The sequence below is a fragment of the Chelonia mydas genome, chromosome 7, assembly GCF_015237465.2.
Source record: "Chelonia mydas isolate rCheMyd1 chromosome 7, rCheMyd1.pri.v2, whole genome shotgun sequence".
In the NCBI taxonomy this organism is placed as follows: domain Eukaryota; kingdom Metazoa; phylum Chordata; order Testudines; family Cheloniidae; genus Chelonia; species Chelonia mydas.
In genome coordinates this window covers 18,437,027-18,451,953 of record NC_057853.1, presented here as the reverse complement: position 1 = coordinate 18,451,953, position 14,927 = coordinate 18,437,027, and the positions used below count along the sequence as shown (strand labels likewise).

The 14,927-nt window shown below is 42.3% G+C and overlaps 1 protein-coding gene across 6 annotated transcripts in view; it reads right to left on the bottom strand.

The window, feature by feature from the left end:
* The window catches only part of LOC102936206 (cullin-associated NEDD8-dissociated protein 1), a 42,219-nt gene that overhangs the window by 15,929 nt on the left and 11,363 nt on the right, over positions 1–14,927 (bottom strand). For 5 of the 6 annotated variants that reach the window (XM_037905218.2, XM_007059941.4, XM_037905219.2 and 2 more), the window contains 8 exons: positions 14,066–14,189; positions 13,154–13,410; positions 12,413–12,518; positions 11,431–11,582; positions 9,135–9,427; positions 5,871–6,012; positions 2,868–4,370; positions 673–768 (listed from right to left, as the gene is read on the bottom strand). In XM_037905218.2, coding sequence (XP_037761146.1) covers positions 673–768; positions 2,868–4,370; positions 5,871–6,012; positions 9,135–9,427; positions 11,431–11,582; positions 12,413–12,518; positions 13,154–13,410; positions 14,066–14,189 — 2,673 coding nt within the window. The remainder of the gene's footprint in view (positions 1–672; positions 769–2,867; positions 4,371–5,870; positions 6,013–9,134; positions 9,428–11,430; positions 11,583–12,412; positions 12,519–13,153; positions 13,411–14,065; positions 14,190–14,927) is intronic. The other variant, XM_043551605.1, reaches the window with a different exon arrangement.

Genomic DNA, 14,927 nt, shown 5'->3' with positions numbered 1-14,927 from the left:
TAGTTCTTCAAGATCTACCTACAGCTGATCCTCAGAGTAACATAAGATATTTGAAGGAGCCAGGATATGAAGAAATCTTATACACAATGATTAAAAGTAACTCTAGAAGCAAAGCCTATACAGAGTGATGCATTTAGATCTATTTTCCCTTCCTTTTTTTGGGATAGGATTTAAACTATTTGAGGCAACAGGTTACATTAGGGGTACAGAAATACCAGTGTGATGCTAGCCACCAGTGACTTCATCTGAGAGTCCAAGTAGAAACCTTAGTATTTTTAGAAGGAGTTTCTTTTCAATGCTCAGCCTAGACGTCTCGGAAGCAGAGTTTTTGCAGTTTCTCTTTAATAGCTCTGAGATACAGGGACCTGGGTGTCCAACCTAGGAAATATTTTACAAGACATTTGTCTGAAGCCAGAATCACTAAATTCTTCACTAAATTCATGAGTGACACACATACCTGAAGGAGGAAGACCAGAACATTTACTAACACTCACTCTGCAACCTCAGCATTAGATCTTTTTCCATCTAAGTTAACCCCAGAGAAATGTAGTCTCAAATCAATTTGAAAAAAATCTTACTTGCAATACAAAATAGGACAGTTGTAGGGCCACTGATAGTGTACCAGACCTCATGTGTAGAGCTCACAAGATTTCTATAGGAATTGAAACTCACCTATGCAACCTTTAAGAAGTACGTCAATAGGCTGTGGCTGATCAGAAATTGTGAATTTGATTGCAGTTACTACAGTACTTCGTGCATGCGGGGAACCTGCAACAAAGAGGGAACATAAAAAAAAAAAAATGGTGTATACATTTACACAGTATGCTCTTTACTAGGGCTGTCGATTAATTGCAGTTAACTCACAACAATTAATCGCGATTTTAAAAAATCATGTTTAATCACACTTTTAATCATACTGTTAAACAATAGAATACCAATTGAAATTTAATAAATATTTTTGGATGTTTTTCTACATTTTCAAATATATTGATTTCAATTACAATATACACAAAGACAGTGCTCACTTTATATTGTTATTTTTTATTACAAATATTTGCATTGTAAAAATGGCAAACAAAAGAAAAAGTATTTTTTCAGTTCACCTCAATCAAGTCCTGTAGTGCAATCTCTTTATCGTGAAAGTGCAACTTAAAAGTGTAGATGTTTTTGTTATATAACTTCATTCAAAAACAAAACAATGTAAATCTTTAGAGCCTACAAGTCCATTCAGTCCTACTTCTTGTTCAGCCAATCTCTAAGACAAACAAGTTTGTCTACATTTATGAGAGATAATGCTGCCAGCTTCATATTTACAATGTCACCTAAAAGTGAGATGAGACGTTCGCATGGCACTTTTGTAACTTGCATTCCAAGGTATTTACTTGCCAGATATGCTAAACATTCATATGCCCCTTCATGCGTCAGCCACCACTCCATGCTGATGATGCTTGTTAAAAAAATAATGCATTAATTAAATTTGTGGCTGAGCTCCTTGCGGGAGAATTGTATGTCTCCTGCTCTGTTCTACCTGCATTCTGCCATATATTTCATGTTATAGCAGTCTCGGATGATGACCCAGCATGTTCGTTTTAAGAACGCTTTCACTGCAGATTTGACAAAATGCAAAGAAGGTACCACTGTGAGATTTCTAAAGATAGATACAGCACTCGACCCAAGGTTTAAGAATCTGAAGTGCCTTCCAAAATCTGAGAGGGACGAGGTGTGGAGCATGCTTTCAGAAGTCTTAAAAGAGCAACACTTTGATGGGAAAACTACAGAACCTGAACCACCAAAAAAGAAAATCAACCTTCTGTTTGTGGCATCTGACTCAGATGATGAGAATTAACATGTGTCAGTCTGCACTACTTTGGATGGTTACCGAGCAGAACCCGTTATCAGCATGGAGGCATGTCCTCTGGAATGGCAGATGAAGCATGAAGGGACATATGAATCTTTAGTGCATCTGGCACAAATATCTTGCAACGCTGGCTACAACAGTACCATGCGAATGCCTGTTCTCAGGTGATATTGTGAAGAAGAAGCAGGAAGCATTCTCTCCTGCAAATGTTAACAAACGTGTTTGTCTGAGTGATTGGCTGAACAAGAAGTAGGACTGAATGGACTTGTTGGCTCTAAAATTTTACATTGTTTTATTTTTGAATGCAGTTTTTTTGGTACTTAATTCTACATTTGTAAGTTCAACTTTCATGATAAAGAAACTGCACTACAGTACTTGTATTAGGTGAATTGAAAAATACCATTACAGTACTTTTGTTTTTTTACAGTGCAAAAATTTGTAATCAAAAATAAATATAAAGTGAGCACTGTACACTTTGTATTCTGTGTTGTAAGGGAAATCAATATATTTAAATATGTAGAAAATATCGAAAACTATTTCAATAAATGGTATTCTATTATTGTTTAATCGCACAATTAATTTTTTTAATTGCTTGACAGCCCTACTCTTTACATGTGTTTGGGTTAGCAAACATGCTGCTCAATGGAAATGTAAGAAAGATTATTTTTGTACAAGAGCTAAAGGAATAGAGAATGCCATATTGGATCAGATCACATCATATCACATCACATGTCCAAATCTGGCCTCCAAAGCATTCTCTTGTCACGCAGCCCTCCTATTCTTGTAGCATCCTTATTAATACCATGCACCACACAACTCTGCACTTCTTCAGAGACACTTCTTTTGGTTAATCTTTGGCTGATCTTCTCCCCAGCCTGGCTTTGCTCCCTCCAACTACAGCTATACTACATTAAGATATTAAAAGATAGGACTGTAGAAGATGTTTACGCAGCGACCAAAAACATTTCCCTAGGCCTTTTACCATTCTAATCCTTGTCCTTCCCATTACCTGATGACAGCTGCTTTTTCAGCCTGGGCAGCAGCTGGGACGGATTCACTAGGGCCAGTTTCCCCAAGCATTCGGCAACCACATTTCGTGTCCCCTCCTCTGTGCACTCGCAATGGTTGAAAAGCAGAGCCCAAATATCTTCCACATAAGGTTTGAGGCCATCTGCTGGGGAGGAGCTGATGACTTCTTTTAGAGAATGGAGTAGTAAGTATTGTCTCTTGGGCTGACTTCCAATTTCCTTCAGCATAAAGGGAAGATATTCCTTAAGATTCCCAGCACTGATGTTCCCCAGAGCATAGGAAGCTGCTGATTTCACCTCTTCGCTGGGAGAGGCAAATGCTTCCAGTATTACTGTTTTGAGCTCCTTCTGAGCACTTAGGTTCATGGTGCGACCCATCTCTGCCAGCGAAAGGAAGGCTAGCATTTTAACAGCAGCACTGGACTTGGGGTTCTTCACATCTTGAATAAACTGGCTTGCTACCCTGGTGGCTTCTTTTGGGCATGCTGATGAAAGGGCTGCCACACACTTTGCTACAGAGTAATAGGCTTGTTTATGTAAAGTCACAGATGCCCCACCAGGACTTGAGTATATGGGGCTTGTTAGCTGTTTCATCAGCTCTGCATAACCCATGTTAGCTGTCTTTGTTATAACCAAAGCTTGAAAGAAGTCTATTATGGCATTCAGTGCTCCTCCTTGTAGCAAAGGGGAGTGGACAAGCTGAAAGAGTTCAGAAAGAACTGAACCACTTATCTTGGACAAGGAAGATGGATAAACCTTAGCTAAGGTAGTAAGGAACACGATAGCCACCTGAGAAACATGCAAATCATTCTCACTAATTAAAGCAGGAAGCTCTGTCAGCACAGACTCAACCATGGCAGGCTTGAGGCTATCGCTGTAGTTCTTAATTAATATGTCCAGAGCTGTCAGAGTACTCAGTTTCAAGGCACGTTGATTCTTTCGCAAGAAGGAAGCTAAAATGGGGAATCCTTCCCCTAGAATAGGTCTTAAGTCTATCTTCAGTGGGGAACTAGCAATTAAGGTTAATGCTTTGACTGTTGTAAGTCTGGTTATTTCATTTTTGAGCCTTTCTAGAAAAATCTTCAAAGTTGGCGGGAGATCACCACTTAAATGGTCTCCAAGATTGCAGACGATCTGTCCCATGCAAGAAATAGCCCGTTCTTTCACCTCCTGATCAATATCAGCAGCTTTCAGTCTCTTCAGAGTACCAGAAAAAAGGTCTTTCACAAAGGGCTTGACATCAAACGTACAAGATTTGTCCAAGGGCCGAATAACTTTCACAAGCTGCTGAGTGACCAGCAAAGCTTCTGATGTGATCTTATAAAAGGGGTCCCCAATACAGGACACAATTGGAGGTAGCAGTGCCTTAATATGGGGATGAAATACTTCTGGCTGGTGATTGCAGAGAAGAACATGAAGGAAAGACAGTGTATCAATCCTCATGTTGGAGGAGCTGGATTTATCAGTCAAGGAGAAAATAATACCTGTTCAGGGGAGACATTAACATATATTATCTTATTTCTTCAAATGATTTCCACAAAGATTAAAAAACAAAATTCTAAAATCCTTGGATACAAATCCAAATCATTTCCTTTGCTCCACCCCACTGAGGCCACGTCTACACTAGGAGTGCTTCCCCACTACAGGAATCCCAATATACTATATTGACAAAGCACTATTACTGTGGATGCAGTTATACCAGCAGAGCTATGCTTTGTACCAGTATAGTAAAGCCACCCCCGCCAAGAAAAACAATCTGTACAGGTAGAAGCATAGCGAGGTCAGTAAGGGATTATACCTCATCACACCCCTGACCAACAGAGCTCTGCTGGCAAAAGCTCCTACTGTAGCCATAACTGGATATACCCGCATTCTTGCAGTAGCTGTTTATGTTTTCAGCCAAGTGGCAAGTCAGAATATAGCCAGGCCATGTGGCTGCACTGGAGAGCTACAAAAGTATTTTACAAGCACTTTAACTGGATAGCTATAAAACCACCTGTCAGTATTTGTAGGGTGATCTGGGGAGGAATTATTTAGTGTGGTACACAGCGTTATAACTAGAAGTAATAAGATTAAATTAAGAAAATGGAAAATCTAGGCTGAACACCAGGAACTCCTGCCAGTGAGACATCTAGCTGTGGAAAGTCTCAAAGAAAGGAGTGGAAGCTCAACTGCTTGGGTTTTGCAAATTAGACTGGACAAAAATGTTAGAAAAACGTACTTTAGAGAATAATCCTGCGTTGGCAGGGAGATAGACTGGATGCACTAATGGGTCTTTTCCATATCTAACTTCTATGATATAGTCTGAAAATTGTTTTTCAGATGAGTCATTAGTAAGGTATTTCCAAGATTCCCACTTGCCACCCCCAATGCAATTTACTGTTCATATTTTCTGTTGTTTCTTGTAAACATACAGGAATTGAAGGTCATGGGATTCTCAGGGCCAGGGGATATTGAAAAGGCAGTTTCCCCATACATTTACAGTAAGGACAAGCCCAAGGTCTTGGAGGGCCTCAGTGTTATGAATATGTCAACATTCTTGGATGTGCACCCTTCACTAATTTACAAGGAAGGAAAGTTAGGTGAAAAAACTTGTGGGCCTGCAGATAAAACCCTCCCCCAATGAACATTTTTAAAATGTTCTAGGAGATTAAGAGAGAAATAGAAAATGTCACCACTATGACCCCAATCCTGAGCTCAACGTCAACTGGTTTCAGTAGCAGCAGGAACAGACACTGTGCATCCGATGAAGTGAGCTGTAGCTCACGAAAGCTTATGCTCAAATAAATTTGTTAGTCTCTACGGTGCCACAAGTACTCATTTTCTTTTTGCCTTTTTAGTGTTTATAAACATCCAGAAATTTTTTTAAAAAAAAGCAGGAAGAAGAAACACACGTCATTTAGAAACCTTATAGCACTGAAAGTGGAAACTTTAAACTGAGACAACCGCTCCCTACCACTTCCCAGCCAACAAACCAGTTTTACCAGGCATTAATGCAGGGATGTGATCTGCCAGGCAGCCAGGAAGAACATTGGCCAATTCTGTAAGGAGACTGAAGCACCCTTGCCTTGATTTGATGCTTTTCTCCTTGAGCTGCTTGTGCAAGGCCCTGATTATGTTTGGAACCTGCAGTTTTAGAAAGCAAGAAGGGGAAAAAAAAAAAAAAAAAAAAAAAAGCCTCATAGGTAACCATGGCCTTTTTGACACAGAGCTAGCAAAGTAGTTTACCCAGCTTAGCTACACACATTAATAATTCAGGGTGAGAAGAGAGAGCAATCAAAAATGAATATGTTCAATGGTTTATTAAAGGGAGACTCTGGAGAGTAAATTAGGGGCTGAGAGAGAGAGTGGAGTGATAGGGTAGTTATTTAAACTCTTCTATTCATATATTTTAAGTGTTTTTTTTTTTTTTTAATTCTATGAAAATATTTTAAGGCAAAGCTTCTCCTCTAGTGCCACAACCTCAAAACACAGCAGCATTGCTTAGTGATCAGCTTGGATGCTTCTCTAACAAGGAGGAGGAAGTGAAACTGACCAGTCAAGTTTCAACTGTCTGAGTTGAACAAAAGGCAAAATTAAACAAACTGATGAAAAGTAGGTTAAAAGTTAGATATTAAACCTGAAATAAATTTAAGGACCTGATCCTGCAATTAGATCTGAACAAGTGGACCCCTGTGGAGCTCCAGCAAAGCCCACCCACACAGAACCAATTACAGGACTGGGTACAAGTTATTAGCCGCACTGATATTTTCTTTTTTAAATATAGAATTTATTTACATCAGTTACATTAAATGGGCAGAAAACTATATTTTGGAAAGGATATAAATCCATCTGCTTCAGGGTAAAAGACAACCGCTAACTGACGTGGGCCAGCAAGGCGTTTTCTCATGAGCACCTTATTCCATAATAGTTGACTACATGTTTCTTTCGTATTCCTCTGAAGCACCTGGAACTGGCCATTAATCAGAGACAGGCTACTGGCTAGATGGAGCCCTGGTCTGGTCTGGGGATTCCTACGTTGCTAAATTATGTTGACAATATCCCATTAGCGTATTTCAGAATTTAAAAAATAGGTTAAAAAAAGCCATTGCTTCTAACATTTATTTAGTTCAATTAACAGTGAAGTATGTACCCTGCATAATTACAAGAACACAAGCATACAAAGACATTATGAAACACTAGCTAATGGCTCCTGTAACGATCAGAGCCGATACAGTGTTAATGCTCTGCCACACCTATACATTGTATCCGAAATTTATCTGAGACTTCTAATGGCCTAAATCTGATATGTTTATGCAATAGTTTATTCAATGAGTTCCTGAACAAGGACATGTCTGCTTAACTGGAGCAATTGCCACAACAGACGATGGATTTTACACAATGACTGAGGTGGTACACTAGTGTCTGCAAAGCCCTTCGCAGCAGTTTGCAGGTATGACTGGCACAGATTATCCCACTCAGTGGCCCTTGGTTCACTTCAGGACACTCTTTTGGTTTATTGTTGCTGCTACAGGAGTCAAACAATTATAAACATGTCACCGTGCTACAGCTATGGCTAATTTTAAAAGTACACATTTCAAGAGTTAACAACATTCTTCCAGCACATTATCGTCCTGTGCGCTGTCAACAGTCATGGTCATCACTAAGGTAGTGGCCACACTATGATTAGCTTAATGTTAACCATCCTGCTGAAACACAGTTGAAATGGCTGTTGGTACAATAGTTCTAGCATGGCTTCCCTGTCTGGCATGGATTGATATTTTTGTGAGAATCATAGGGTGGGCGTGGGGAAGGTAGGTGAATCAGATAGGGACCTTTCCCTCATGTGCTAGGAAAGCTGTCTACAATGGTCAAGGAAACCGTCCCTGAGCACACTAGCATCAGCCATTTAAACATTGTGGTCCTATCTACACTATGAAATTAACCAAATTTAATAACTGTTAAGAAGCTGACATTATGGGGTTCAAAGGTGCTATAATTCTGGGCTGAGTGGCCAGAGCCAAACTGTAGAACCATGCAGTCAGTGAAAAATTGTTTCAGCACATTGAGATTTTTGTTTGGTCTAAAAATTTGGTTATACCAGGGTTTGCCCCCTCCTCCAAGACCTCATCTACTCTAGTTTTTTATTGGGAAACCTTCCACCATTGCACTGCCACTCATGAGAAAACAGTGAGAGAACTATTCTTGATGAGGCTTTGGCATTTTGATCACACTGTTTTCTAGACCTGCTCTGAATCATTGCACCAACTCCACTTGCACTCCCACTCTTACTGTCACCTGGGGACCTGCACCAGAGGGAGATTTCTCAAAAACAGTTAACGTAGATACAGCCCTGTTGTAAAATGGATCTTTCATCCATGCTTAAGTACAGTTCTAGATAACTCAATTGTTTAAAAAAGTCTCTCCCTGTTGGCACTGGCCAGACAGTGTCTGAAACCAGTTTAGCTGGGACAGTGCTTGAACCGAATTCAACACCCAGTATAGCCCGGTTGCTAGCATGATTTCAACTGTAGCCTACAGTAGATGCTACAGACAGAACTGGGATACATTAGGTATAACCAGGATGTGACATGTTCATGGTTACAGCTTGTGCGCGTGTCTCCACACATTAAACAGATGTATTTTTCCTGGTGCAACCCTATGAGCCTGTCCCCTCCTACCATCCTGCACAATACGAGCCCATTCTGGGTAAACCTGGGCAGATATCCCATTCTGCCTCTGTTTTTTGGCACAACGAACAGAGGATTGTCAATATTTCACATGGCATAATACACTTTGGAATGTTCTCCCACACAATGACCCGAGAGGTAAGAGGACTGGCTAACCCCTTTATGCAGTCACAGTTAGGCCATCCCAGCTAAACAACAAGACTACCACACCAGAACTCAGTTACAGCTTGAAAATTGCGTTACCGTTCTGCCAGTGGTAGAGTAGAAAACACATTAACCGTTCCGTGTGTAGACACAGACCATGTGACATCAACAATTTTACAACCTTACTGAAAATCTGGAGTGGACACATGACCTGAAAACAGCAGATCTTCTGAAATGTGGCTATAAATCCAAGAATCAAACAAGCGGGGGGAAAAAGCTTTCCATCTTCCTTATACTACTCTTACTAAGAGTCAAGATCCTTCTGATAGCCATGTTCCCCGGCTGAGCTATTGCACACATTTATTGATGACACTTCTTCCAGTTCTTTTCATTCCTATTCAACTTAATCTGGCCTATTACCACTTTCTCACTTACCTGGTTCTGAAGCATGGTGAGGGGTATCTCTTCCTTGCCTCCTGCATCTGAAGCATGTAGCCAGCTTTGTATGGGCAGCGTTTGCTTCAGCAAAGCGATATAAGCACAGAAGATGTCGGCTTTGACATTCTCCTCTCTTTCCTTGAATCTGCCTATCAAAACCGGGGACAGAGTCTTGTAGAAATCCTGAAGGAGGTCGTGCCGGGTACTGACAATGGCTTCCAGGCACTTAGCCGCAGACCTGCGAACTTTCCAGCTAATGTCATCGTCATCGCTGTACTCATCGTCGCTCTCTGGAAACAGTGAGTGGGGGGAAAAAAAAACACCCAATTACAAGAGAAACACAAGTAGGGAATCACCACATGCCCCCGACTTTCCCTCTCACGTGTCATTTCTCCTCCTATCAAGCTCAAAAGTTAACATGAGATAAACAGATGCCAATAATTAACATGTTTCTGAGAAAAATCAGATTTGGGTTATTCTGGACAATTTCCACAGATAGTCATCAGAACCCAGTGCATTATAGTGGCTCGTATGTGTCACCGCTGCCTTGTGGTGGATAAAATGTCTAATTGATTCACTATGTATCCGATCCCGTAGACCTCTAGTGCCTGAAGGTCTCACTAATGTTAACTACAGCTACTGGAGAGTCCACTTTAGCTCATGTTGTAAGGGCTCGTGTTTTGAAGGAGGGATAAGGTCCCAAGTTCCATTTATTTTAAGGCCAGAAGTGACCATTAGGCCAATCCATAATGATGCATAATAAAGGTCACAGCACTTTACTCCACAATTTCTGCATTTTACCCCATGACTTGCGGATGAGCAGGAGAAGCTCTTTTAGAAAGACATCCAATCTCAATCCAAAGCCTCCAAGCGACAAAAAGATATCACATCCCTTCAGATGCTGTTCCAATGGTTAACTCCCCTCACCATTAAACATTTGAATTGTGCCTTACTTTCCATTTGAATTATTCTAGCTTCTGCTCTGAGTCATGACACCCTGTGCAGCGAGAGAACTGGCACACGTACAACTGATATGACCTGGGCCTAGAGCATGAAACTGATTCTCTCCACATGCCCACCTCAATCTATCCCTCACCCCACTCCTTTAAAAATAAGCTACTGAAAAAGACCTGGATCAGAGGCAGCGTCAGTTGTAACCAAGGTCAGCCCGAAGGTAGCAAGGTCTTGTTTATTTTTAGGATTTAGCTTCACTATTTTACACTGCACTGTTTGGGTATGAGTTTGGTATGCAGTGCCTCAGCAGGATGCATTCAAAATCTGTATATTGGCTACTAGGAGTTCCCCTCTTCACACATGACAGAGCTGCTAGCACTAAACAATCCCTCGAGGTAGGAATACAGACACGCAGCTGCATTAAAGTCGCCAGTTCCACCAGATAAATAAAAGACCATCAGGGGAGGGTCCAAGAGCCCCAGGAAATGTCTACAACGCAGCTGGGAGGGTGCTTCCCAGCTCAGGTAGACAGATATACACTAGTTCTGCTTGAGCTAGCACCTCAAAATTGCAGTGTGGCTGCAGCAATGCAAGTGGTGGCTGAGGCTAGCCACCCGAATACAATCCCAGCTGACCTCCTGGGCATGTACTCAGGCGGCCAGCCTGAGCTGCTGCCTACGCCACCACTGTCACACTGCTACTTTTAGCACACAAGCAGAGCTAGCATTGTCTGTCTGTCCATGCTGGGAAGTTCCCTCCCAGCTGCTATGTAGACACAGAGTTGACGCCTGCCTGCCTGCTTGCAGTATGCATATAAAATAGCCTCACTAAAAGGCAGGAAACGGAAGGCTAAGCACCATTTAGCAGACTGCAACCAGCACTGGCATTGGGGGGGCGGGGGCGGTGATTGTTTTGAATTTGGGCAATCACAGCGGCAGAGCAGGAGCTAATCGAGATACACCAGTGGTAGGGCTGGTGGACTGTGGGCATGCTGTGACAGACACCTGCATTCACTCACAACAGCAGAGGCAGCAGCTCTTCAGTCTTGCTCTCTGCCAGGCTAGCTTATGGTGTCCGTTCTAGCAAATGCCATCCTTCCATGACAAGAGATGCCAGTGACACGTGGATCAGGAAAGACACAATTGTAAAGTCCCAGGTTTGAAAATCATTAGAATTACGCCACTGACAGAACTAAGCAGCTGTACACTAGTTTGGGTCAATGCAGATATCGTGGGGAAGAAGGTAATGCCACATAGTGCGAGTGCGGAGGGGAGAACTGGACCCCTTGGATACTCTGTCAACAGTTCTACTAATCATAGTCATCCTCACAAGCAGGCACCTTGCTCTTCATCCTCCCCATTTTCAGTTTCCATCATTTCCTCCTCTTCCTCCTCCTCCTCATTGTCATAGTTGTAATTTGGGTCATAAGTAATGTACTTCAGGCACAATCCCATCACACTAGGGATGTGAGGGCCAATTTCCTTTGGACACCTAGCAAGACAAAAACAAAGCCTAAGATTAATGGGAGGTAAGTAATTTTTATATCAATCAGCATAATTCATCCCACAAGATCCCAAAGTGTTTCACACAACTATACACACATATTATTGAAATGCATTCAACAGTAAAATTTCCCTTTCATCACAGTGCATGAAGCAGGGTCATGTACCCATGTGAGACTCCAAGAAGTGAGCTTCAGACTCTCATTCTCCACTACCTGAGAGGTTCTCCCTTTAAAACAAAAAAACAATGCCTCCCACAAGTTCAGTCCACCACCCCCTTCCCCAAGAGGAGGAAAATGTAGGCAGCTCTCTAACACATCTCCTCAAGGCCAACCTTCTCACCAGAATTAGTGTATGAATATTGCTGCACAGCAGTCCCTTCTCAAGAAGCACCATTCCCACCTCTCACCCCTTCTACGGACATCAAAAGTCTGAGCCAACTCCTTCCCAGTCACCTAAAGGACTCAAACGTCCTCCAAGAACCGGCAGTAAGTGAAGTTCAGTCACAGTGGGTATTAAACTGCCACTTACGATACCCGTATCATTTATAAATATCATTGTAAACTCCTGGGTCAAGAACCGATTCTCTCACATATTTGGTAAAATACCTCGTACATTCAAGATGATATATGAATAGCCCAACTTTGTAAGGATGGATTTTGTTACTGGACTGATATTGTATCTCTTTGTCTCCCACAATAATGCATTTAGGAAAATATTCCACTCAGCTTAGTTTTTCCTCAGACCCCTTTGCACATGCACTTCCCAGAGAAGGGCAATGAAATAGAAATAAAGCACAGATTACTCAAGGGCACACACCTTCTCACAAAAGACTCGAAGGCCTGAAAGCAGTATTCCCTCAGCTCATCATCCTCCACGTTACAGTACCGAACAACTAACGGGATGATTTTCTCCAGATACTCTCCTGAAACAGACAAAGTAAACAGCAGGGGAAATTGCTCCCCACTTGAGCTGACTGGTAAAGTGAGAGCCTAGTTACCAGCCAGCCAGTTCCAGGCAGAGCATTTTTTACCTGGATCTCACTGGTTATGCGTCGTGAACAGCCTGCCAAACAATTTCAACAGAAGAACCACCCCATTTTCATACAAAGGAGTTATGGAGAGACAGAGATGATCTAATGGTCTGAGGAACTCTGGGGGTGTAATCCCAGATGGGATAGCACCTCTGGCAAGTCACTCAAATACTCTGTGCCTCCATTTCGTCATGTGTAAAATGAGGTTAATAATGCTGAGCTTCCAAAAAGGGGTGCTGTGAGGATTAATTAATTAGTGTTTTGGAAGTGCTGCTGCAAGATCTTGAAATGAAAGACCCTATAGAAGCACAGCCAAGCACTGAGGTCCAGTGTGCCCTCCCCTTAGGTCTGGGTGGAGATCTGAGAACCAGAAGCGGGAACCCTGCAAAGAATTGCAGAGTGCTAACTACTAGTGCACTAGAAAAACAAATAAGTATATTTCTTTTTATATCTAAATAGGAACAGTTTCAAAATGTAATATGTGTGCATGTGTCTTTGTAGCTATCATTCCAAGCTACTGGACCTACCTGTGCGGTGCCCAGCCTGCCTGCTGATACCCGCGATACACTGAATGTACGTTCTTGTGGTAGAAGTAGACTCATTCCTCTTCAGTTCAGCTAGCAAGTGCTCCATGAGTTCTGAGAAGATATTCCCATTGCACGTCAAGACCAGATAGCCTAGAGCAATGATGGCTCTCTTACGCACAGCCAGTCTGGGGCTCCTGAGCTGAGGAAGGAGGCAGTTCAGGATAGAGGAATGAAAAGTGTAAAGCATCCCCCCTAACCTGCAATACAGAGGCAACAAACACACAAGAAATTAGATCTTCAGCATGAAGGCTCCTTAGCTGGCATAACTGAAATGCAAAAAAAGAAAGCTACATAAATGAGGACAAGCACATTTCTAGCAAAAAACAAACAGCGTGTTCTAGATTAAATCTAAAGTTGCTCTGGCTAAGACAGGGAGGGACCATTTTTCCCCTGTCCCTGAAACAAGAGTTTGATTTTGACAACATGTCTTTGCATGGCCCAGTGTTTTTGGTGATAAAATCCTGACTGCAGCTGACAAGTTTGCCCACTGTGCTGTCATTCTGAATTATGCTTGCGTTATGTAATAAGAGAAACCGCTAGCCAAAGAAACTGTGTGTGACCAGATCACACGTTCCAAAATAGATTTTTTCTTCTTTCTGCCCTTCCCCTTCCTACCTCCCCAGAAGTTCCTTATGATCCTGCAATGTTACCAGTAACCTTCCAAGTGTAAAAGGACACATATGTACATTCTCTTAGCTCAGCTGGGTGACAAGACCTGCCCAGACACTTCCCAACTGGCACCAATCCCAATCCTTTAATGTTTTAGTCCTCCAAGTAACACAAAAATCACAAGCAAACACACTGTGCAGCCCCCCTACCATACACAGCTGCTTGGAGGAAATCCTTTCATACCTGCTCAACATATCTGACAGGATGTCAAGAGCCTCTAACTGCACAGATACATCCTCTTGTTTCCCAATGGCTCCAGTTAGCTGGGCCGTGATCTTTTTGCACACATTGGCTGTCATTGTGGAACCTAAGAAAAGAGATGACGTTTGGTCAACTTTTTGTTTTCAAAACCACTTTTTCCTCCCTGATACTCAGAGGTTATAATGCATAGCAGCATACATGTGGACTCATCCACAGCAGGTGGCTAAGTTACTATTGGCCATAATGGTCTCTCCCAGTCAAAAAAAATCACCAGAGGAAGACTAAGGGAGTGGAATGGTCAACTAATGCTACCCTTGTGCGAAAGGGAGGCTGCTTCTCCCTGGTGATGCCTGGGCTCCTCCATCTCCAAGTAACACAGCTGCCTGAAAAGCAATGCTCCCATTGGTTCCTCTGCCCAGGAAATACCATGACCTCCCTGAGTTGGGTGCAGGCCCAGAACAGAAGTAAATGCTGCTAGGAACATCATTAACTTGTGCATGGAGAGGGTATGTTTAGAGAGGAGCATGCTGCAGGAAGACCTGCTTCCTGGCTCCACTTTTTCCAGCCCCAATCACCTCCCCACCCCAATCCGACACCTGAGCACCAATGTCAGTGGGGTCAAAGGTGAAAGCAGCAAGCGATGAAGTCTCCCCTCCTCCCTCTTCTGTCCCCGCACATGGAGTACCGGGCCCAACCCTTGGGAAGAAGGCTCAGGTGATCTATTCCCAGTTACTACAATAGGACTATTTCAGTTCGTGTGATATACACCAATGAAAGGTCTCTAAAACGATGGCTCTCAAGTATTTAAAATTGAGCAGCATTTGTAAACAGAGCTTGAAAGCTA